Here is a 24,335-nt window from a genome sequence, read left to right as displayed (position 1 = left end):
TCAGTTCTTTTGCTACAGGTTAAAGCTTCAGCCAGAGAACTAATTACAGCTTTAGGGACCACCTTTGACAACCAAAGAAAGACTATTTGGAGCCTGTCCCAGGGATTCAATAAAGAAGCTGACATGATCCAGGAGATGACAATGAAAGAATGAAGAAGTTTAGTCTAGGGTTTGTCTGGTTTTAGTATTTTCTAAAAAGGCCAGGGGATGGGGGGGTGGCAATGTGGGAGGCCACAACACCTGATGTACATCATTAAAAGGAACAATGATAAATTATTCTTCATGGCATCCTGAAGAACAGCTTAATTCAAAGCAAAGAAAGCTCTTACTAACTCTGTTCAACTCTTTTGGAGGTTTTTCAACAATTGTTAGCAGGGAGCTAGGCATAACTGGTGCTGTATCAGTGCAGTGGCTTACACTTTTACAGTAAGCCTTGAGCTCCCTTCCAGCTCTTGAGTCCCTTCCAGTCCTACTTTTGTATTATTCTGATACCAAATGTTCTGAATTGAAAATGCTCCATTAAATTTAAAGTTAAAAAAATTACTATCTCTAGGAAAACAAGTAGGAAAGATTCTACTTTTGAGGAAAACAGGAGCACATAAATGAAGGATTTCAAGAAAGCATCATCAAATCATCTGGTAAACAAGTCACAAAATCAACATGCCTTTCCTATCTAAGCAAATTACTTGTGTATATCAGTTAAAGAGCATTTACATCCCAAAGAGAAGATCTTACAGGCTAAGAACTCCACATCTGTTACACCAAATACATTCAGAAAAACTCCCTCTGTTTTCAAGGAGCTGTGCTGGATTACTGTGCCTCAGATAAGAACAGAATAGGGATCAAAGGAAAAAAGAACAAGGAGCAATGCCAGTGCTTCTGTCTTTCCCCAGTGAAGCAGCCCATTCTCTGCCAGCAGCAGTTAGATGCAGTACTCACGGACTGCAATTACATTTCATAACAGATTTCTCTTAAATTACCATCCCCAGAACAAACCTGGCATGTCGGATGGAAGCAATTGCACTACTGAATTCACTGTCAATGCTTCTGCAGTTGTAGAATTCCTCATAAGCTGGCCTGGAAGAGCCTTGATATTCAATCCGGCTGATGCGACATATTCCCACGATGAGGATGATCAGCATCAGGACAAAGGCGACGCAGAGAGCCCCAATGATGATGTAGAGGGAGTGACGAGGCATATTTGTCAGACTCTCTGCCATACGCCCAGACTTCCACTGCAGATCTGTGATACGATAGGAAAGGTTATCGTCAATTCGTGATTTATATCCCTCCTGCTGAACAGAATTCTTTTAAGATCATAGAACTGTTTTGGTTGGAAAAGACCTCCAAGATCATCAAGTGCAACCTTCAACCCAACACCACCGTGACCATTAAACCATGTCCCAAAGTGCCATGTCCACACATTTCTTGAACACCTCCAGGGATGGTGACACCATCACCTCCCTGGGCAGCCTGTTTCAATGCCACTCTTGCAGGAAAAAGGTTTTGCCTAATATCCAACCTAAATCTCCCCTGGCATGATTTCAGGCCATTTCCTCCCATTCTGTCACCTGATACTAGGGAGAAGAGACTGACCTCCATCTCACTCCAGCCTCCTTTCAGGGAGAGATGAGAGCAATGCGGTCTCCTCTCAGCCTCCTCCAGACTAAACAATCCCAGCTCACTCAGCTGCTCCTCACTAGACCTGTTCTTCATACTCCTCACCAACTTCATTGCCCTTTTCTGGACACACTCCAGCACCTCCACATCCTTTTCAGAGTGAGAGGCCCAAAACTGACCCCAGCATTTGAGATGCTGCCTCACCAGTGCTAAGTACAGGGGCACAATCACTTCCTTACTCCTACTGGCCACTCCAAAGTCTGTAGAGACTTTTGAAACTGAGGTGTAAGTAATCTGAGCCTCCCTAGGCTCTGTTATGGGTATATCACCATGCCTAGCACGCAGCAAATCTGAATAGCTCTATTTGGATCCCTCACACATCTCTTTTGTTGATTCTTAAGGAACACTTACCTAGTTTGATCTTCTGTATAACCTAAGTCATAGAAAGTCATCTAGTTATTAATCTTGCTCTCTGAAGGCTGGCAGGTTTTATGAAGAAGCTTCTAGTAATGCACCAATTCTGTGCAGTTTGCTCTAGTAGGTAGTGAAACCTTCCACTAAAACGTGTGATTTAATATGTATTAAACATGCTTGGGTTGTAATTTGTAACACAGGCTTCTGTTATGCCTATCTCCTCCAGACTGCAGAGACTTTAAAACCAGCATTTCAGGGACAAAAAGGGCATCTCTTAAGGTGCTACAGCACTGAGCCCACCAGAGTCTTCTCTCAAGCATAATTTTCCTGAGAGGTCTCAGAGCACGAAGTAAAGCCTGTCTGAAAGAGACTTCTTGTTTTTATGTATTACAGGTGTTCAGAAATATCCTTGATGCCCAAGCTATTGTCTATCAATCATAAACAGATTGCCCATCAATCATCTGTGTCTTCAGATCTGTTCTTCTCTAGCATGGGTCAGAGTATTTCTAATTAACCTGTACTTCCCTCTGAGGTTCATTTTTGGCAGTCTTTTCAATCTACAGGCTTGTAAATTATTTCAAGGAACAGACTTGAATCATTCTGACTACAGAAACTTGACACACTGCAGAAGTTATTTCTAGCAGGTGACTGTTCCTTTTTTCAATGGACTTCTGCTTTGCACTGGTTTAGAAACTCCCTCTACATAATCCCAGTCTGAGAAAGGGCTACCAAGCATATGCTCTGAGTTAAGATACTCTCAGGAGCCACAGCCCGAGGTTGTTCATGACGACCGATAACTGAGCACGCAAACTGAAATCACAACCTTGGTGGAATCTATGGATATAATCACTATCTATGGTAGAGATAGAGGAGAATGTAGAAGTACAGAGAGGGAAAAAAAAAGGAAGGAAGGAAGAAAGAACAAAAATCAGTTTTAGAGGAAGGCGGGGAGAAAGCCTGAAGCTGCAACATCTGGGATTCTGCTGAATGAAGAAATGGTTGCTCTTTGTTTACAATAGTAAAGGCTGTCCCAGAGCACCTCCGAGCTTGGGCTTGCTTCGACTTTTTGTCTACAAATGTAGGCTGAGTTTTCAGGACTGAATGCTTGTTTGTGTAATTTTCTTTAGAGATCAGTCAAATTTTGATCAGCCTGAATCATTCAGTGGTGTATCTAAAGTGCTGCTACTGCAATTTGCACAGCTGGAATATGAGGAAGAAGATAACAGCTGTGCTGTGTGTAGCTTGGGACGGGTTTCTATTTGTGTTTTGCAGAACATTTGTCACACGCATGGTTCTGTCAGCTTGTCAGGCTAGGCCAAATTCAGATCTAATGTGCCCAGCTCTATGGCAAGACTGTTCTGATTTAGATTCATGTCCTCCCTATCTTGGGTAACAAAGATGAGAAAAATGTCTTCCTTTCTTCCCTAGCAGATAAAACAATATGTCATTGTCGATGTACCTCATGATCTTTGGTACATGGAGGAAACACCGGTGAGGATGGTGCTGCCACTGGAATGGGAGAGAGGAAACATTGGAACAGGCTGCCCAGGGAGGTGGTTGAGTCACCATCTCTGGAGGTGTTTGAAAGCTATGTAGATGTGGTGCTTGGGGATATAAGTTAGTGGCAGACTTGGTAGAGTAGAGTTAATGGTTGGACTCAACAATCTTGAAGGTCTTTCCCAAGCTAAATGATTCAACAATTCTATGAAGATAACAACTTATACTCCAAAGATTAGAAAAAAAAACCATATGGCAGCTCAAAATCACAGAACTCTCAGTTTTCATAGTAATGCTCATTAATTTTTTTAATAACTAGATTTCACTGTACACCACACAACCTGTACTAGAAATCCCGTGCAGTGTTAGCTTTGAAGTAACCACATGGTTTGCCTTCTCTTTGTAAATACATTAATAATTACAGAAGAGGCAAAGGTAACAATATTAACAAATAACCATTAACCAGCAGGCATTAGAAGATTCATAGGAGACATTCTGTAACCATTTTTTACAGTGAATGCTCCACTAAATGCAAATACATTACATTTTGGAGGGAAAAACATCCTCTTAGTAATTAAGACCAATTTAATCCTATTTAATTGGAATTGCTAACACTGGTAAAGACCATAAGATGATACAGTAAATGTGACGGTTCATCTTGGCTAGTTTGCTGTCTATACAGATCTTGAAAAATTAAGGGATATGATTTGACAAGAAGATAAACCTGAAATCCTGTTAGGGTAGTCACTTCAAGCAAGTAAAACAGATGGTGACAAAATAAGGAACTGTTACTAGTAAACAGAGACTTGTTCCACAAAGAAGACCTAAGTACCAACAGCCTCCTGCATGGCTAGTAACAATCACAAAAGATGAAATCATAGAATCACAGAAGGGTAAGGATTGGAAGGGACATCCAGAGATCATTGAGTCCAACCTCCCTGCCAAACCAGGACCACCTAGGGCAAACCACACAGGAATGCACCCAGACAGGTCTTGAAAGTCTCCATAGGAGGAGACTCCACAACCTCTCTGGGCAGGGCTCTGTTGCCCTTACAGCAAAAGCTTTTCCTCATGTTAACGTGGAACTGCCTGTATTCCAGCTTGCATCCATTGCCTCTTGTCCTGTCACAGGACACCATTGAAAAGAGACCAACCCCTTCTTGACACCCACCCTTCAGATATTTAGAAACATTACTAAAATCTCTTTTCAGTCTTCTCCAGACTAAACAGCCCCAGGTCACTCAGCCTGTCCTCATCAGACATGTTTCAGTCCCTTCATCATCCTCGTAGCCTCTACTGGACACTCTCTAGTATATCTCTATCCCTCTTGAACTGGGGAGCCCAGAACTGGACACAATATTCCTGTGTTATTCCACAATAAGCTGTGGTCTCATCAGGGCAGAGTGGAGGGGAAAGAGAATCTCCCTTTACCTGGGAGCTATTTAGTCAAATAGGTTCTCCCTTCCATGAGAAGCCCAAAGCCTGGCTTCATCATGTCTTTCTCAAGCATTCAGATGGATAGTCCAACACAGAGGAAGTCTGTATGCAATGTCTGAATTTAATTCCCAATGTGTTTTTAACCATTATGTACATATTTTTCTAGTTCTCATTTCCCTTAAGATTAATCCAAACCAGAATTTTGTAGATTGCATTTTTTATACCTCTTATATTATTATTAAATATATATACTCTAGTAGCTTCCTGATTTGTTGGATAAAAAAAACACCCCAAACAGTAATTTCACCCTCTTCAATTGAGAGCAACTGACATGAGCAATAGTATATCATTTATTCTTCAAACACTGAGGTGGAAACAAAAGGTTTAATATTTCTAGTGGAGAATCAGCCTTGAAGTATTATCAATGCCAGTTGAGGCTCAGCTAGTTCCCTGTCTCTTATCACAGCAGTCAAAAGACAAAAAGGACAAATCATCAGTGAATGGCTTAAAACAGCAACAACAAAGTGGTGCTGCTTCTTCACATTATTTTAACTTACACAGTTTGCAAGCATGCAATACAGGCAGGAAATTCAAGCTCTTGAGCAGCAAGCAAGGCCACTGCAGCTCAACTGTGAGCAGATGCTATGTGTATAGAGATACATGCTGAGACAATCCAGTGGCTTGAAAGAGCAAATTTCCAACAGAGTTTTACCCACTCTCTCTCCTGTACACTACAAATGAGGTCAGAAAGGAGTTGACCAACCACAGATATAAGCTTATTCCTGCCTGTCATGCTTTAAGGGCACGTGTCCCTCAGAGGAGGAAGCAGGAATAATTGCATAGCTGAACAGCAGAAAAGGCTCCTTCCACCCTCTGCTCTGCTTCTCTCATTTCCCATGTGTTTGTGTGCACCTTACTCTCTATCTGTGATGCAAGCAGCCAAACTCTTAGTCACAAGAGCATGATAGCCAAAGGAGGACTCCAGAATAAGCATCACTGATTACATACAGCACATTTGCAGGTTGCAGAAAGCATGCAAGCCCATCTGTTTCCCTTTGGCATCCATTCATTCCTTAACATAACAGAAATATAATTGTTCACCACACTGAGGTGTATCTCCAGGATGATCATTGCTTTCTCCAAGAGCTAGCCTCATTGGTCTGTCAGCCCACTACCTATTAGCTGTGGCAAGCAGAATGACATTACAAAACTTACGTATTTCGCAGTTTGCACCGACCCATCCATGTGGACAATGGCAAATGTAACCTCCAGGCTGATCTATGCAAGTTCCACCATGGTGACATGGGTTGCTGTCACAGTCATTTACATCAGCTTCACATTCTTCACCTTATATTGGAGGGGGGAGGACAGGACAGCAACAAAAACCAAACTTGTATATAGCAGGTGCCTCATGTAGCAGGTACATCATTAGTCTAGACACAAAACCCCTTACAGCTCAATAGCATCTTTATTCTCAGAACATTCAAAAGTATTCCATAACTGAGAGAAGATGGGAATATTATCCTCATTCAAATAAGTAAAAACAAATTCTAAGGGCTGGCTTGGCTAACCTCACCCAGATTATGTGTGCCTCATTTCTTTAAATGTTAATTTGATCCAAGAAAATGTGGTATTACAATTTATTACATAGATTCTGAAGTGCTCTACAATGATGTAAATAATCGGTGCCACTGAGAAACAGTCACTGTACAATAGAAAGCTAATTCTTTTCCCCAAAAATACTCTTTAATTAGCACAGAGCAAAAAGCACAATTTGATCTACAAAACAACTATGAAGCATTGAATCACAGAATCATAGAATGAGCTGGTGTTGGAAGGGACCTCAAAGATCATCTAGTTCCAGCTAGCCCTGCTATGGGCAGGGACACCTTCCACAGGTTGCTCAAGGCCCTGTCCAACCTGGCCTTGAACACCTCCAGAGTGGGGGGCATCTAGAAGCTTGCTGGGCAACCTGTTCCAGTGTCTCACCACCCTCGCTGTAAAGAATTTCTCCTAAAAGGCAGTCTAAATCTCCCCTCTTCCAGCTTAAAGCCATTGCCCCTCACCCTATCACTACAAGCCCTTGCAGTGATAGGATGAGGTTTATTTCTTACTATCCCATTGGATATTACAGTAAATGACTAACAGAGCATTGGGTGGTAAATTATCTTGACAGCAGATGACACCGACCATGTTGGTTTAAATGCAGGGCCAAGGATCAAACCAGTCACTCACCATTATTCTTGAAGTATAAATGGATTTCCTAACAAGCATTTCAGGGGTTTTAGCAATGGTATATTAAGGTAACAGAATAAGTTGTTTCTCCAGTTCACAGTAACTAAGGTCAGTGTTAAAACATGTAACAGCTTTGAAGCCTCCAATTAGTATACCCTCTTACCTGAAAATCTTCAAAACACTGTTTTTAAAGTGCAATCTAGCCTCAAGCAGTAAGGTAAGCAGTAAGGTGGTGACATGTTAAGCACACACTCTTTTTACTAACAGGCTTCTTTTTTTCTTTTTTTTTTTTCCCTGAAAAATTCATAAAGTTCAAAGCAGTTGCAAGCAGTATCAAGAATGGTTTGATTTCACTAGACTGATTCCAATTCAGTAAATTCCAAAATAGTTTTGTTGAAGAGACAGCCTTACTTGGTATTCCTCTTCTTTTGGACACAGTGAACACTGACAACCAGGCAATCTGTGTAACATGCAAGTATGTAAATCACTTGCCTGTATATCCAGGTGCACAAATACATGTTGCATTGAGGCCTTCACTGTCACAAGTGCCACCATTCTGACAGTTGATGTTAACACAGGGATCTTTGTATAGCTCACAGTGTGTTCCTGAAAAGGTGAAATTGATAATTGCCATTAACATGATCATAGAATCACAGAACTGTTTCAGTTGGAAGAGACCTCTATGACTAAGTTCAACCTTCAGCCTAACACCACCATGGCCATGCAACCACGTCCCAGAGTGCCATGTTCACATGTTTCTTGTACACCCCCAAGTACAGTGATTCCACCACCTCCCTGGACAACCTATTGCCATGCCTGACCACTCTTGCAGGAAATAAATTTTTCCTAATACTCAATCTAAACTTCCCATGGCACAATTCCAGATCATTTCCTATTGCCTGGTACTAGGGAGAAGAGACCAACCCCTAGCTCACTCCAGCCTCCTTTCAAGAAGTTTTAGAGAGCAACAAAGTGAATGAAGCAAGCTCAGTCACCAGGAAAAACTGCTTGTAGCACCAGGTCCCTATGGCAGTTGTAACCTCCCTCCCCACGCCAGCTCAGGAAATACCTGGACTAGAGGTGAGGCTTTTGAGGAGCTGAACTTTATCAGCTTTTTGTCTCTGGTGCCTCTCAGTCTCCAGTTCCTTGCTTGGAGAAACCAGCCCTCCAACTAATGGAGCAACTGAGCACAACCAAACCGACAGGGGTGCAAATGGAGTTGTGCTATGGAGAGGAGTGCTGTCTCTCGCTATACTCCACAGAAACAGCCTTCGCAGCTTGGAACTTCTCCCCTTTAGAATGGAACCTAAGGAACCTCACACCACCCCCTGCCTTGGTGAGCACAGATACATATATATGCTGGCTATCCATGGGAGATTTTTCTTTTATGAGTGAGTTGTGTGCATGTTTTGGTTCATCACTCCAAACAGTTTAATAGCTGGGCCACTCAATTTAAGAAGGACATTGAGACACTTGAATGTGTCCAGCAAATGGCAACAAGGCTGGTGAGAGGCCTCAAGCACAAGCCCTATGAGGAGAGGCTGAGGGAGCTGGGGTTGTTTAGCCTGGAGGAGAGGAGGCTCAGAGGAGACCTTATTGCTCTCTACAACTACCTGAAAGGAGGTTGTAGACAGCTGGGGGTTCTTCTCTTCTCTTCTCTCAGGCAACCAGCACCAGAACAAGAGGACACAGTCTCAAGCTGAGCCAGGGGAGGTTTAGGCTTGAGGTGAGGAGAAAGTTCTTCACAGAAAGAGTTATTGGCCACTGGAATGTGCTGTCCAGGGAGGTGGTGGAGTCACTGTCCCTGGAGGTGTTCAAAAAAGGATTGGACGTGGCTTAGGTAATCATGAGGTGTTGAGTGATAGGTTGGACTTGATGATCTCTGAAGTCTTTTCCAACCTTGTTGATTCCATGATTGAGGAACATTTTTCCAACACAATCCAAACCTGTAATTTCATTGTGTTGGAAGGAGAGCAGATTTAATTGCAATAAATCAGTGGCTATAAGTCACCTGGTTTGTGTGTTTCCTTCACAACAGTCCCCCCCTTTCTTCTAAAGCAAAATGTGCTGCACACACAGTGCTCTCAGCTGTGTGTGCAGGTCAGATGAGAACAGAACACCAAGTCATAACATTATGGTTAGTGCTCTTTAAACTGTCAGGAAAAGCTGAGGGTCATTTCCTTATTAAGCCTTTAAAATGATGAATTCTGTTAAAGTGCAGTGCAATCACCAGCATGAAATACAGACTTAGCCTCAAGCAGCTGTAGTGAGTGTTAGTTATCAGCACCAATAAGGACTGATACACTTCACGAGGAAATGCTGGGGTAATGGTCCTTAAGACACAGTCATTCAATCTTAAAAACAAAACAGAAAAAGAAAATAACACTATCAACATGAAACTACATTCAGAATGTTCTCACAGCATGATTTGAAACTGAATACACAAAAAAAGAGCCCATCCTACCTTCATATTCAGCAAGGCACACGCACTCATATCTGTTGACCAGGTCTCTGCAGGTGGCCCTGTTCTGGCAGGGGGCAGAAAGGCATTCATTATATTCCTCTTCACAGTAAAGGCCATGGTAACCTATATCACACAACGAGGAAACAGAGCAAGCTAGGAAACACTTCCCAGGAAAAACTGATAGTTAGGTGACTGTAAGCTATGGGCAGATGTTTGCTAACAGACATATACTGTGCAGAAAGATAACATGTTAAGATACTGATTTTAAGGTGGAAACTACCCAAAAAATCTTGGAAGCACCATGTCCTGAGAGAAGACCTAGTGCCAAACCAAAATGAGGCCATAAGCACAAGGCTGGTGACCAGGACCACTGAAAACAACATGAATACATGCAAAAGCTCCTATAATCATCTGTTAAACTGCATGAGCTAAACAATCAACTGCAGAGGAAACACACTCCATGGTACTACTTCAGAAGTAACAAGCACTTTTCTGTGGAAATTTTTCTGACACACCTCAGTTGTGTCCCCCCCTCCCCCCCAATATACTATCATATCTATTTAGAGGGCAGGTGTTAATGTCTGTATGTCTGCTTTCAGTTTCAAACTCCATTTGCCTTTAAGAAAGCCTAATATAAAACTTTGCTGCAACACAAAGTTATTAAATTTCTAGACAGATTTCTTCACTTTAGGGCTGGGTGAGGAGAAAAATATCCAAAACAAAGAGATAAATACTCAACTCTTAAAATCTCAGGTGTAAAAATTAACAGCACCTAGCAATTTCAACTACCTGCAGTCCAAGAAGGTGTTTTGTCAGATCTGGAACTAATTGATAGAGTCATATAATGGTTTGTGTTGGAAAGGACTTTAAAAGAACATCTAATTCTAAACCCTCACATCATTGGCAGGGACACCTTCCACTAGACCCAGCTGCTCAAGGGCCCTGGCCTGAGCACTTACAGGGAGAGGGCATCCACAATCTTCCCTGGGCAATCTGTTCCATTGTCTTACCACCCTCAGTGTAAAGAAGTTCTTCCTAATTATTTTCTTCCTGATTATCAACTGATATGAATTCTAGTGTCTGCTTTTAGTAAGACAGGATATGCCAGCTCTATTTAAACAGGATTAGGTCTGCTGCTCTTCAGCTCAACACCCGATCCTTTTCTGTAAGGATTCCTCTATGATGCAAATGAATAGCAAATCTATTAAGCACTTCAAAAAGGAAGACTGAAAATTTGTAATGAAAGAATTATCATCTTCACATCCTGAAACATACAAAACAAACTACATGTCAGAAAATACTCTTCTGCATTGCACAATGACATTATTCAGATGAAAATTGCCCATGCCATTCACAGAAACAGATGAGCTGAGAACATTTTGAGGTCACTTACACATCTAGAAGCAGAAAATTTTGGAACTGAGTTCCCAAAATTATCTCCACTACCCCCCTGGGCAGCTTATTCTGATGTCTGACCACTCTTGCATGAAAGAAATTTTTCCTCTTCTCCAAACTAAACCTCTCCTGGCACAATTTCAGGCCATTTCCTCTCATTCTCTCACCTGATACTGGTGAGAAGAGGCTGACCAACTATCCAATATTACTCCTTAATTTATCTGTCATATACTGGGAATTTATTTTCCTCTTAAATAATGCAGTTTTCAAGTTTATAGCTCTATAGGAACACACTTTGGGGGAAAAAGGCGGGGGGAAGTGCCAAAATTAGTCAAATTAAACCAAAGATTATTTGCTTTCTGGGCTGCCAGCACACATAGCTGGCTCATGTCAAGTGCCTCATCCACCAGTATGCCCAAGGACTGCTCTCAATCCACTCTCCACACAGCCTATATATGTGCAGGGATTGCCCCAACCCAGGTGCAGAACCTTGCACTTTGCCTTGTTGAACTTCATGAGACTGGCCTGGGCCCACCTCTCAAGCCTGTCAAAGTCCCACCTCTCAAGCCTGTCAAAGTCCCTCTGGATGGCATCCCTTCCCTCCAGTGTGTCAACTGGACCACACAGCTTGGTGTCAGAAATGAACTTGCTGAGGGTGCTCCTGATCCCACCGTTCATTTCACCAACAAAGATGTTAAACAGCACCAGTCCCAGTACTGATCCCTGAGGGACTCCACTTGTCACAGGTCTCCACTTGGACATTGAGACATCGATGTCAACTCTTTGAGAGTAGCCATCTAGCCAATTCCTCATCCACTGGGTGGTCCATTCCACAAATCTGTGTCCTTCCAATTTACATACCAGAATGCTGTGTAGGACAGTGTTGAATGCTTTGCACAAGTCCAGGAAGATGATGTCAGTTGCTCTTCCCTTATCCACCAATGCTGTGACTTCACCATAAAATGCCACCAAATTTGTCAGACAGGATTTCCCTTGCTAAAGCTATGTTGGTTGCCACCAATCAACTCCTTGTTTCCCATGTGCCCTAGCAGAGTCTCCAGAAGGATCTGCTCCATTATCTTGCTGGACATTGAGGTTAGACTTTAGACTGGCCCACAGCATCCTGGGTCTTCCTTATCTAACCTTCTGAAAAGGGGGTTATGTCTCCCCTCTTCTAGTCAGTGGGAACTTCACCAGACCACCATGACTTTTCAAATATGACAGAAAGTGGCTTTGCAACTTCATCTGCTAGTTCATTTAGGACCATGCATAGATCTTGTCATGTGCCATGGATGTGTGCATCTTCAGATTCATTACATGTTCTTGAATCTGGTGGTCTCTTACAGTGAGAGAATCTTGATTCTCCCAGTCCCTGTCCTTGCCTTCTTCAATCTGGATGGTGTGGTTAAAGCCCTTACCACTGAAGTGTGACCGTTTTGAGGCTGTGCCTTTAAGAAAGGGGCACTCTGGCTAGATGTTTGTAAATATTCTGTATTCTAAACGAATTTCATTGGTGGATTATGGGGGAGTAAGAGCATGAGACCCAGAGCAGCTGGAACTTTCGTTTAGTTTCGCTTCCTTTCGCCTCCGTTCTAGGTGGCCGCTTCTGGCCAAATAACAGATAAGATACTAAACTCCCCTGTACTTAGGCCTTTGTCTGCCTTGCTAATACCCCTTTGCTCTTTCTACTCCTCTTTGGGGAAAAAGGGAGGTGGGGGGGGGGGTGAAGGGGGCACAGGGGGAAGCCTCCTCTGTCAGGGGTCTGGTTTCTGTTTTTGCTTCTTTGCCGTATATTTCTGTATATATTGTAAATTCTGTGTATTTGTGTACATAAGTTCCCTGCTGAGCATTGCTTTGTAAATACAGCATTCCCTTTGCTACACCGGCTGGGCTAGTTGTGGGTTTTTTCCCTTTACTTCTTCTTAGTGGGGCAGGGAAAGCTGGGCCTTTCCTTTCAACCCACCACATGAAGACAGAGGAAAAAAGCCATTGAGTACCTCAGCCTTCTCTACATGCTGTGGAGCAGGTCTCCCATGTCCTTCCAGACAGAGCCCACATTTTCCCTGGTCTTCCTTTTGTCACTGACGTAGAAAATGTTTCTTGTTATCCTCGATGTTCCTAGCCAGACTGAATTCTATTCTGGGCCTTGGCTTTCTAAACTGATCCCTGGCTGCTTAGACACCTTCTTTGTATTCCTCCCAGGTCGTCATTCCAATGACACTGATCACCTTAAAATGATTTCTCCTGTAGACTATGATTTTGCAATGCAGCTGTAAGTACCAGCCAAGCCATACAGAGACCTGTGGCTATTTTCAGCGCTCATTCTGCAGTTTTGGATTATCTGTATGGAATGCATAGATTTCTATCATTATTCTAAACAGATAGAACACCTGTTCTGTATGTTTAATACACTGAAATGAAACAATGGAAGTACTTTTAAACTACAAATGGATCTAGCTATAAAAATATTAGAAGATTTACACAGCATGTAACTGCTTGGTACAAACCAGGGATACAGAGGCATCTGTAGCTGGTTCCAACACTGCGACAAATGCCATGTGCACAAGGATTGAGAGCACAGAAGTCTATCAGCTGACCACATGTAGGTCCTGTAAATCCAGGACTACAACTGCAGGAGAAGGCATGTCTGTCTGCATAACAGGTTCCATTGTTCTGGCAGGGAGATGATGCACAAGGGTCTATTTTGTCTTCACAAGAGGTTCCTAAAAACCCTAAAAGAAATAAATGATTTTGATAAGCATTCTGCTATGTATACAATTCTAATAACTAAAGCAAGTTAAAAGTAAGCCATTGATATATTATAGAATCTTTAAGGTTTTAATATCATCAAGTCCAACCTTGTAACCAACAGCTCCATGACTACTAGACCATGTCTCAGAGTGCCATACCTATTACTTTCTTGAACACCTCCAGGGATGATGACTCCACCACCTCCCTGGGCAGCTGTTCCAATGCCTGACCATTCTTGCAGTAAATGAATTCTTCCTAATACCCAACCAAAACTTTCCCTGGCACAGCTTGAGGCCATTACCTCTTGTCTTGTCAGTTACTTGGGAGAAGACACTGGCCAACACTGGCCTGACTCCAACCACCTTTCAGGTAGCTGTAGAAAGCAATGAGGTCTACCTCAAGCCTCCTCTTCTCCAGACTAAAGAACCCCAGTTCCCTCAGTCTCTCCTCATCAAATCTGTTCTCCAGAGCCTTCACAAGCTTCATTGCTCTCCTCTATACCCACTTGAGCAAATCAATGTCTTTCTTATACTGTGGTGCCCAAAACTGGACACAGTACTCTATCTATATTCCTATTTTTTAACTGTATGAAAATTACTAAAACTTCCTGTCTATATTAAGTCCTAATTTTACCCACAAACATGATGTGATAAAAGGTGTTTCAGGTAGAATCATGCTATCATGATTAAGGCAGTGAATTGCCAAAATATTTGTCGAAACTGACAGTTCTTATCCACTTTCTGGATTTTTCTGGCTAGAAAAGGAGAAGTAGAATAGCCTGGAAAAATAAGCAAATAAAAAATAAGCAAATAAGCATTACTGTGAAATGTGTATGTTAAGGACAACAAGTGCTAAAGCAGCACATGAGTTTCCTTGAGCTTCAGTAATTTAAAAGAATTCTTTTACAAGAACATACTCCTCATTAGCAGAATCACAGAATCAAAGAATGCCAGAATGGTTGGGGTTGGAAGGAACCTTAAAAAGTAGCTAGTTCTGTTCGCTGTGCCATAAAATAAACTACCTACAGACTGAGCTTTTTACAGATTAGTCAAAGGTAACTCATCAAGAGAACAGGCAAGAGCCTGCTGTCCCCTCCATTTTGCTATCCTATGGTTCAGATTGCTTCATGGGCTGTGTCAGGACCACCTGCACACATGGAAGAGAGAGAGCTTACAAACAGATTCTGTGGAATCCTATATTAGAGAGCCCTCCTGTAGATGCATAACCATCTGCATAACCATCAGAAACCGAAAAGAACAGAAACCATAAAATCAAGTATTTCATTCCAGCAGTGGTTTGCTGACATTAAAAAAGCCTGGAGTGCCATTATAAAACTCTGGGCAAATTTGAAAGAATCTACAAGGACTTCTAACTGCTCTCAGGAGGAGATCAGCGGAAGAGTCCAGCAAAATCTCTACACTAACTCTGAAACCGGCTTAAAAAGGATCAAAGAGACCTGAGGTCACAGGATGACACTAATGCTGCTTCACTACAACCTTTGCAATAGACTACCCTACAAAGAGGGGCTTGCTGGCAGATGGCTGATGTTTCAAGTGACAAAGCACTTCAAGAACATATGCAGGTTTAAAATACACTAAAACATGTTGCCCTTGTGCTATCTTTGACTGCACTGTGAAATGTGTTTAGCTGATTCTGGAAATTTAAATCTTCTGTTAGCTATCTGAAAATACTCAAAGCATCAGCTGCTACACATATGAATTGAAGGTCTATTATTTTAGCAGTCTTAAATGTACATTTAGGTCCTCAGCAGTAAAACTGTTGAGAACAAATACTGCAAACTCAAATTCAGAGAAGTACTGATTGAAAACAGAATCAAATGTTGGAGGAAAAACAGTAATTAAAAAATTTACATTATTCATTTGTGAAGAAATATTCCCTGAACTGTTCTTCAGAGGGCTAACATTTAGGTTGGATGTTAGGAAGCACTTCCTCATGGAAAGGAACACTGGAATGGGAGGCGATGGAGTCGCCATCCCTGGAGGTGTTTAAGGAAAGATTGGATGTGGCACTTAGTGGCATGGTCTATGTGATGGTGTTAGGTCATAGGCTGGACTTGATGATCTCAGAGGTCTACTCCAGCCTCAGTAATTCTGTGATTTTGTGAACCCAACCCTGCATCTAGGTCATTACTGGTGTAATAGGGACAGAAGTGAAATTTTAAAACCACTGGTAATTTGAAAGATCTGAATGCAAAAATGTACCAGATGAATAATACAGAAGGTAAAGGGGCAAGACAACATTAGAAAATATTTATATTGCTAAAAAGCACAATACATCATGTGTGCTTAAATAGATCACACCTTTTGGCTAGTTGTCAAGAAGAACAGAAGTATTAAATCAGGTGATATTTTTTATATAATGCTACAGACCTCCAGAGCAGTGACAGAAACTAGATCAGAAAATGTTTTCAGATAGAAAAGCTCTGGAGAGAAGCCAGATTTCTCACTGTGGTGGGATATTAATTACTTGGCTCCTAAAAGCAGAAGAGCCACCTACAAGTCAAGGAAATCAAATATTCTCTGAAGATACTGTTCAACTACATTTTATACAGTCTGTAGAACAAGCAGTTTGCTTGCAAGAATTACACAGACGTATGGGGAAAAAAAGTCTGTGAATTACTGAGTCAGGACTACAAAACCTTTACATCTGAAATACAGAGGTAAGTATTAAAAGAGAACACAGGCAATTTATGGGGGTTTTGATATTTTTTTTTAGTACAGGTAAAGCAACAACTTCAGATAGCAGTTTATTGTCTGACCCCTTCTTCTTGACATCCACCCCTCAGATATTTATAAGCAATAAGACCTCCTCTCAATTTTCTCTTCTTCAGACTAAACAGCCCCAGGACTCTCAGCCTTTCCTCATAAGATTCATATCTGATCCAGGCTATTTCTGTGCCTCAGATTTTACCTTCTGTAAATTATCATATGAACCACAGATTTCATTTGTAGAAGAAATGCACAATCTCAAGGTCATTCCTTGGTTTTTTCCATCTCAGTCCTTCTTCTGCCAACTTTTTCTTTTGCCTTCATGACGCTTTCCATATTCTCTTATCCTTTTCTGCCTAACTACATTCTGTCTCCAGGCTTTCATTTGTTCCACATACATCAGCTCCCTGGCTACCTTCCCCCCACTGTGCTGAATTAGCAGTACAGAAAGGGAGGCCTCTTCTCAACAAGCAATTAGCAGTAAGCACAGTAGGAGAATAGCAGCAGAGCAAGAGACCTGACTTAAATTAGAAATCTGTATGATAGGTTTTTGTAATGGAAAATTTGAGGACATGCTAAAAATAGCAGATCTGCAAGTTATTGCATCTGCAGTTCTCAATTAACTACCCGTTGTTGTATTTACAAAAATAACCAAATCTCTTCAAAACTCAAACCAAAGCTCTCCAAATATACCTCTATGAGAAGATAATACCTCAAAGGAAGGAAGAAGAGGCATTGGAAAGGCAGTCATTAATAAATGTAGACAATATATTTTGTTCAATCAGCCTTTTCCTTCCATGAACTATCTGAATTATCACAGAATCACAGACTGGCAGGGGTTGGGTGGGGTCTCTGGATGTCATTGAGTGCAACCTCCCTGCCAAAGCAAGTTCACCTAGAGAAGGGTGCACAGGAACGCATCCAGGTTGTTTCTGAATGTCTCCAGGGATGGAGACTCCACCACCTCTCTGGGCAGCCTCTTTGAGTGCTCCAGCACCCTTAAATTAAAGACGTTCCTCCTGTTTAGATGGAACTTCTTATACTTAAACTTGCACCTGTTACCCCTTGTCCTGGCACTGGGTGCCCCTGAAAAAAGACTGACACCCACTCTTGAAATATTTCGAAGCATTTCAGAGATTCCCCCTCAGTCTTCTTTTATCCAGACTAAAAAGTCCCAATTCTCTCAGCCTTTCCTCATAAGGGAGATGTTCCAGTCCCCTCATCATCTTTGTAGCCCTTGAATTCCTCAGCTCATTGGCATTAGTAGATTAGGTGACTGAAATAATTCCTTTAGTTTTGAATTATTGCTGTTACACTCATTTTAGTCAACTGACCCACATGCAGAAATATGGAAATACTATAAAGGAGGCATAATTTTTTCACATCCTTACTAGACAACACAAAAATGAGACCACACCCTGTCTCCTGAGATGCACTGAAACACTAAGCTCCTACCATACTCCATATATTATTGCTGATTATACAAAGATTCCTCATCTGGATGTTTTTTGGGGTTTTTTTCTGGCCTAAGTCGGCATTTTAAAAGTAGTGAAATATATAAATACAACTGAAAAATCAGATAAGTACACCCTGCAATTTGCATGAGTTACTTGGATAGGTCTTTGCTGTCTACCTTCTGGGCACTGACAACTGAATCCATTGATGTTGGATGAGCAGGTACCCCCATTTTGGCACGGCTGCGGGATACAATGATCGATCACTGACTGGCACAGCTCTCCAGTATAACCTACAAACAAGCACACAACACTCAGAAAATGCAGTGAAAACGAGGGTTTAGCACCAAATGTATTACTAGGTCATTCAGACAGTACCATTAGTTTTCCTGAATAAAATTAACCAAAGAAAGAAACAGATTCCAGGACAGTCTTCTAATTTCTTATAAAATGAGGGTTTTAATTAGAACTTATACTTCACTGGAGAAACATAAGTAGTAGAAATGTAGAGATTATATCAATTGGGTTTTAATAGCAGCATCATTCTGACAGCACTAGTGTAATGGAGGTTGGAGCTGGGTCCTCATCAGCACCCATATAACCAAAACCAGAAGTTATTTCCGACTCAAATCTTTAGTTATGACTTATTTGTGCATATGCTGAATGACTGTCATTCACTACTTCTGGGGGAAATGGAAGAGAAGGAGGAAAGAAAAAGAAAACCTTACTTTGATTACATTGTTATTTCTAATGCAATCAAAACTAGCATTGGTAAGTCTTCTGAGCAGGCTAGAATCTGTTGGTGTCACCTTAAAACAGTTCTCAACACAGATCGTTAAACCTGGAGTAAGTTGGGCACTACTGTGGAAAAGGATCTGTAAGTCTTTCCTCTGACTGCTTTTATATGCTATAGAGAGCCAAATTATGATCCTATTTCCTGCAATACAAAGCCTGGCAAAATAAATTCTGTTGAATGTTGTATTTGCACTCATGCCCATAAACCATCAAAACTGTAGAAAAATAATGAGATTGCAAACCAGAACTGTGGTCTCATGAGGTAGATCCTGTGGACCAGATTGAGGCACTTGTCACACTGGATAACTACTGATTTTCTGTAATTCTAACTTAAATTAATATGAAATGTACAAAATCAGCAGGACTACATCAGCTAGGTTTTTTCTTCATCTTGAAGCTTCACACTTTTTCAAGTTCTCACATTCAGCTCCCTATTTTTATGAATCATGACACAGCACTGAATATACTTAACTCACATAAACACTTTTCCATCTTCCAACTGTTACCAAGTTTGTGAAAGCTAAAAATTACTCTGGAATTCAATGTGTATCCAAAAGAATGTAGGCATAGAAAGGCAGAAATCATTGTGCTGCTCTGAAGGTTACTATGAGAATCTAACTTCTTGTGACTGTCACTAGAGCTTATGGGGGAAACGGAGAGATAACATTCTGTTAGCTTTAGGAAAATAATTATGTCCTATCTTCTTATTATCTACAGGGCATATTTGTGCATTTGAAAGAGGGTATGATTGAAGAATTTCATAGCAAATATGGCACAGGCTAAAAATTAAAAGGTGCTAAGCAATCACCCTGGGGGGAGGGAAAAATACCATCTCCTGGTGGGATGCACATTAAGAATTATTATACCCATTAATTTTGTGCTGACACTTATGTTCATAACATTTCCTGCTATCAACATTTGGGAAATTTGGTCCTATTGACATACAAATGTTTCTGAAACTTCCATATGCACAGAATCACACAGAATGTATAGGGCTGGAAGGGACCCTAATAAGTCATGTTGTCCAACACCCCCCAGCAGTCAGCATTGACATCTTCAACTAGACCAGGTGGTTCAGGGTCCTCATGCAGCCTGACCTTGACTGTCTCCAGCGACAGGGCCTCAACCACATCTCTGGGCGGCCTGTTCCAGTATTTCACCACTCTCATTATAAAGAACTTCCTCCTAATATCCAGCCTAAATCTACCCTGTTCCAGTTCAAAACCATTCCCCCTTGTCCTGTCACTGCAAGCCCTTCTCAATAGTCCTTCCCCAGCCTGCTATAAGGTTTTCTCAGAGCCTTCTCTTCTCCAGGCTGAACAGCCCCAATTCTTTCTGCCAGTCTTTGTACCAGAGATGCTCCAGTTCTCTGATAATCTTTTGTGGCACTCCTGGTGACTCACTCCATCAGGTTCATGTTCTTCTTGTGTTGGGGGCCCCAGAGCTGGACACAGTGCTTGAAGTGAGGTTTCACCAGAGCAGAGTAGGGTACATTTATGGTAGTTAAACCCTTATTTACCATTAAAAAAATATTTTTTCCATAGGCAATGGAAATAAAGTTCTATTAGTTATGAATAATTCACTCAGTTTATGGTTCAGATGTGTCTTTTCAATGGCATTTTTCACAGATGAAAATTCTTCTACATCCTTTTAAACACTGCACTTATGTGGTTGTATTTTCTTTCTTTCCTGGTATCTGAAGTTTCACAGTTCATTGCCCTGCAAAAGATATGCCCTGAATGCTAAACCAAAAATGCATTATTCAAAGCGTAACACAAAACCTACCAGCTGAGCAGCTGCAGGTGAAGTTGTTCCCATTGTGTTTCTGTGCTACATCATTGCAGGTTGCATTGTTCTGACAGGGCTGGCTATGACAAGCATCAAATTCTTCACACAGGGAACCCTGATACCCGTCCTCACAGTCACAGAAAAAAGTTGCCTAAAAAAAGAAACAAAAAAACAACCCAGGATAGGTACTCCACAATAAAGCTTCAAAGATGATGTTTTCATAGAACACCCTACTGAACACAGATGGCTTTGTTGTTTTCTTGTTTGAAACGACAGTGGCTCCCATAAATACAACTGCACAAAGTTACTTTTTTGAAATACTAAACTTGCATCAGCTCTTCAGCTCAAATTGTTTTATGACATCAAGTGATTTTAATAGATGAGGAGACTAGGAGCACATCCACGAAATCCAAAGCTCTATGCATTTTTTTATTACATTCCAGGCATTAGCATTGTAGACTGGAATAACTAATCTGTAGGTTTAACACAGTCTGAGGCCCCTCACTATGGGAAAGACATTGAGGTGCTGGAGTATGTCCAGAAAAGGGCAACAAAGCTGGTGAGGCACTGGAGTCTTGTGAGGAGGATCTAAGGGAAGTAGAGAAGAGGAGGCTGAGGGGAGACCTCATCATTCTCTACAACTCCCTGAAAGGAGGCTGCAGTGAAGTGGAGGTTGGACTCTTCTCCCTAGTATCAGGTGACAGAATGAGAGGAAATGGCCTTAAATTGTGCCAGGGAAGGTATAGGTTGGCTGTTAGGAAAAATGTCTTTCTTGCAAAAGTGCTTAAGCATTGGAGCAGGCTGCCCAGGAAGGTGGTGGAGTCACTGTCCTGGAAGCGTTCAAAAAATGAGTAGATTGATAGGGCTTTAAACTAGATGTGAAGGGGGAGGAAATCAGGCTTGCCTTGCCTGTGGTAAGCAGAAGATTAACTCACGGGGGGCTGCTTCAGCATTAGAAACCAGCAAAGAAACTCCTCAAGGAAATCAAGGGAAGCTCTGCTAAGAAAGTCATGCAGCCAGCTGCCCAGCTGAGGTGCCTCTACATGAACACACACCCCGTGGCCATTACTAAAACCTGGTGGGACAAATTCAGAGTGTGGTTATTGATAGATACAAATTGTTGAGAAGGAACAGGAGGGGAAGGAAGGATAGAGGGGTTGTTCTCTATGTTAAGAAATGGATTTAATGTGAAGAGTTGTCCCCAGAGAAAAGCTATGAGTAAACTGAAAGCTTATGGGTAGGAATCAAGGGATCCCTAGGGACCAAGGCAACAAGGGGAACCTTGTGGTCAGGGTCTACGACAGCCCTCCCAATCAAGATGAGCCTGTTGATGAAGCATTCCTACCCCAGATACAGGAGGCATGGCACTCACAGGATCTTGTCCTGCTGCTGGGGGACTTCGACCACCCTGACAATTGCTGGAGAAACAACACAGCAAGATGAAGGCAATCCAGGGGGCTTGTGGAGTGCTTTGAAACAAGAACTAGACACTCCTGGCAAGGGGATGCAAATTGGCTCTATTGTTCACCAGTGCAGGTGAGCTCATCAGGGATGTCAGACAGCCTGCACTGCAGTGATCATGCACTTGTGTAATTCACAGTACTAAGGGTCACAAATCAGTTAAGGAGCATATTCTGGACCCTGAATTTCAGCTTTCCTCTCTTCAGGGAGTTAGTCAATAGGACACCCTGGGAAATGGTCCCATAATACAGAGCAGAACAGAGCTGGCAGATCTTTAAGAACTTGTTCCATACAAGGTAAGACATCTCAATTCCCACATGCAAGAAATCTAGCAATGAAAGGAAGAGACCAGCGTGGCTGAGATGAGACCTGCTGGTCAAGCTAAAAGCCACAAAGGACATGCACAATAAGTAAAAGCAGGGACAGGTATCCTGGGAAGAGTATAGGGATGCTGCCCAATTGTGTAGGGATGAGGTCAGGAAGGCTAGAGCACAGGTGGAGCTGAACTTGACAAGGGCTTCTACAGCCATGTCATACCCCCCACAAAGCAAATAGTGTGAATTAGTATCAACAGATGAGAAGAAGGCTGAGGTTCTCAACAACTTTTTTTTCTTCAGTCTTCACTGGCAACGTCTCTCCTAACATCTCCCAAGTTAAAAAACCAGAGGGTAAGCACAGGAGCAGTGAAGTCCTTCCCACTGTATGTGAAGATTTGGTTCATGACCATCTGGAGAACCTGAACATACACAACTCTGTAGGACCTGATGAGATGCATTCCAGAGTGCTGACAGAATTGGCTGATGTAGACTCCAGACCACTCTCCAAGGGACACATTACACCCATTTTTGAAAGGGCAGAAAGGAGGACCCTGGGAACTATGGACCTGTCAGCCTCACCTCTGTGCCTGGGAAGATCATGGAACAGATTCTCTTTGAAGCTCTGACAAGGCACATGGAGGACAGTGAGGTGATCCTTGGAGATACTCAAGGTGAGGCTTGACATGAGTCTGGGCAGCCTGATCTAATGGAGGATGTCCCTGCTCGCTACAGGGGGTTGGACTTGATGATGTTTGGAGAACCCTTCCAACTGAAACCATCCTATGATTCTGTGTGGCACTCTGGGACATTGTCTAGTGGTCATGGAGGTACAGGGTAGAAGGTTGGACTTGATGATCTTAGAAGTCTTTTCCAACTTTAATGATTCTATGATCCTATGATTCTCATCTGCAGTATACACTTAGATCAAGTGTCTGTCTTTGTTCATTAAACACTAGATGGCAACATCACTCATTTCAAAGCCAGATCATTACTGCTGGAAGGCATTCCAATGCACCAACACTGTAATACATAGTGCAGAATGGGCATGGAACTAGAAGCAAAAAGATGAGGTTAGTGTTGTATCTTCTATTTTGACTCATATTTGCTTCCTAAAAATAAATACCTGTCACCTAAGTAGAAAATAAAACAGTGATCTTCATACAAATAAAAACCTTTACTCAGAAAAATCCAGATTTCCTTTTCCTTACAAATATTTCTGTGGGGGGGTGCATGGGAGCAGGCTGTGGTAACCCAGGACAGTCAATATTTGGCATCCCAGCGTGCAGCTCAAAAGCAGCTGTCTTAACTCTGACAATCTATTCGAGGCAGGAGACAAAAGGGTTGAGATAACAAAAAGCAAGAGAATTCAGTCAAGGCTTGAGCTTTTCAAGAAAGTGTTTTATATGTTTGTGGTGGTTTGTTGGTTTCCTCCCCCCCCCCCGGCATAGTTGCTTTCCTGGGGCAGCTGGGGCCAATATACTGGCATCCTGTGTGTGTTTGCTGTGGTGCTGAGCATGTTAGAAGTTGAAGCAAGCCAAACTGGGAATGAATGGCACAAACACCCCATTGTGACTGGCCACAGGGCCCTGTGCATCCTGATATAGACTATCTTAGGAGAGGGTATTTCAAGGATCCAAAAGGATACTGGTTGGTGTTTGGTACAGCCACCTTAGGAACAGAGGAAAGAAAACAGTTGACTGCTTTGTTCAGTCTCTCAGAGGACCCTTTTGTGGTAGGGCTGCTAAATGTTAAAGATCAGGAAGTGCTAATTGCCACTGCAACAGTGCACCAGCGGCAATATAGCAGCAGCCGCAATTCCCTGATCCTTAAAGTAATTGGACAACTAGAGAGCCACTAAAGCTTGTTCACCCTTCGGCAGCTTGTATGGCCAGTGCAGAAATCAAATGGTGAATGGAGACCTGGCAGTGGACTACTGTGGCCTGAATGAGGTTATACCAGCAATGAGTGCCACCGTGCC

General features: G+C 42.1%; 1 protein-coding gene across 1 annotated transcript in view; it reads right to left on the bottom strand.

The window, feature by feature from the left end:
- Positions 1–24,335, bottom strand: part of DNER (delta/notch like EGF repeat containing) — an 88,464-nt gene that overhangs the window by 4,140 nt on the left and 59,989 nt on the right. The window contains exons 6-12 of the mRNA XM_054166800.1: positions 20,577–20,730; positions 18,176–18,289; positions 13,570–13,794; positions 9,668–9,790; positions 7,696–7,809; positions 6,184–6,315; positions 997–1,243 (exon numbers count right to left, since the gene is read on the bottom strand). Of these exons, the coding sequence (XP_054022775.1) occupies positions 997–1,243; positions 6,184–6,315; positions 7,696–7,809; positions 9,668–9,790; positions 13,570–13,794; positions 18,176–18,289; positions 20,577–20,730 (1,109 nt within the window). The remainder of the gene's footprint in view (positions 1–996; positions 1,244–6,183; positions 6,316–7,695; positions 7,810–9,667; positions 9,791–13,569; positions 13,795–18,175; positions 18,290–20,576; positions 20,731–24,335) is intronic.

Source organism: Dryobates pubescens, chromosome 13 (assembly GCF_014839835.1).
Source record: "Dryobates pubescens isolate bDryPub1 chromosome 13, bDryPub1.pri, whole genome shotgun sequence".
In the NCBI taxonomy this organism is placed as follows: Eukaryota; Metazoa; Chordata; class Aves; order Piciformes; family Picidae; genus Dryobates; species Dryobates pubescens.
This window is presented reverse-complemented; position numbering and strand designations above follow the sequence as displayed.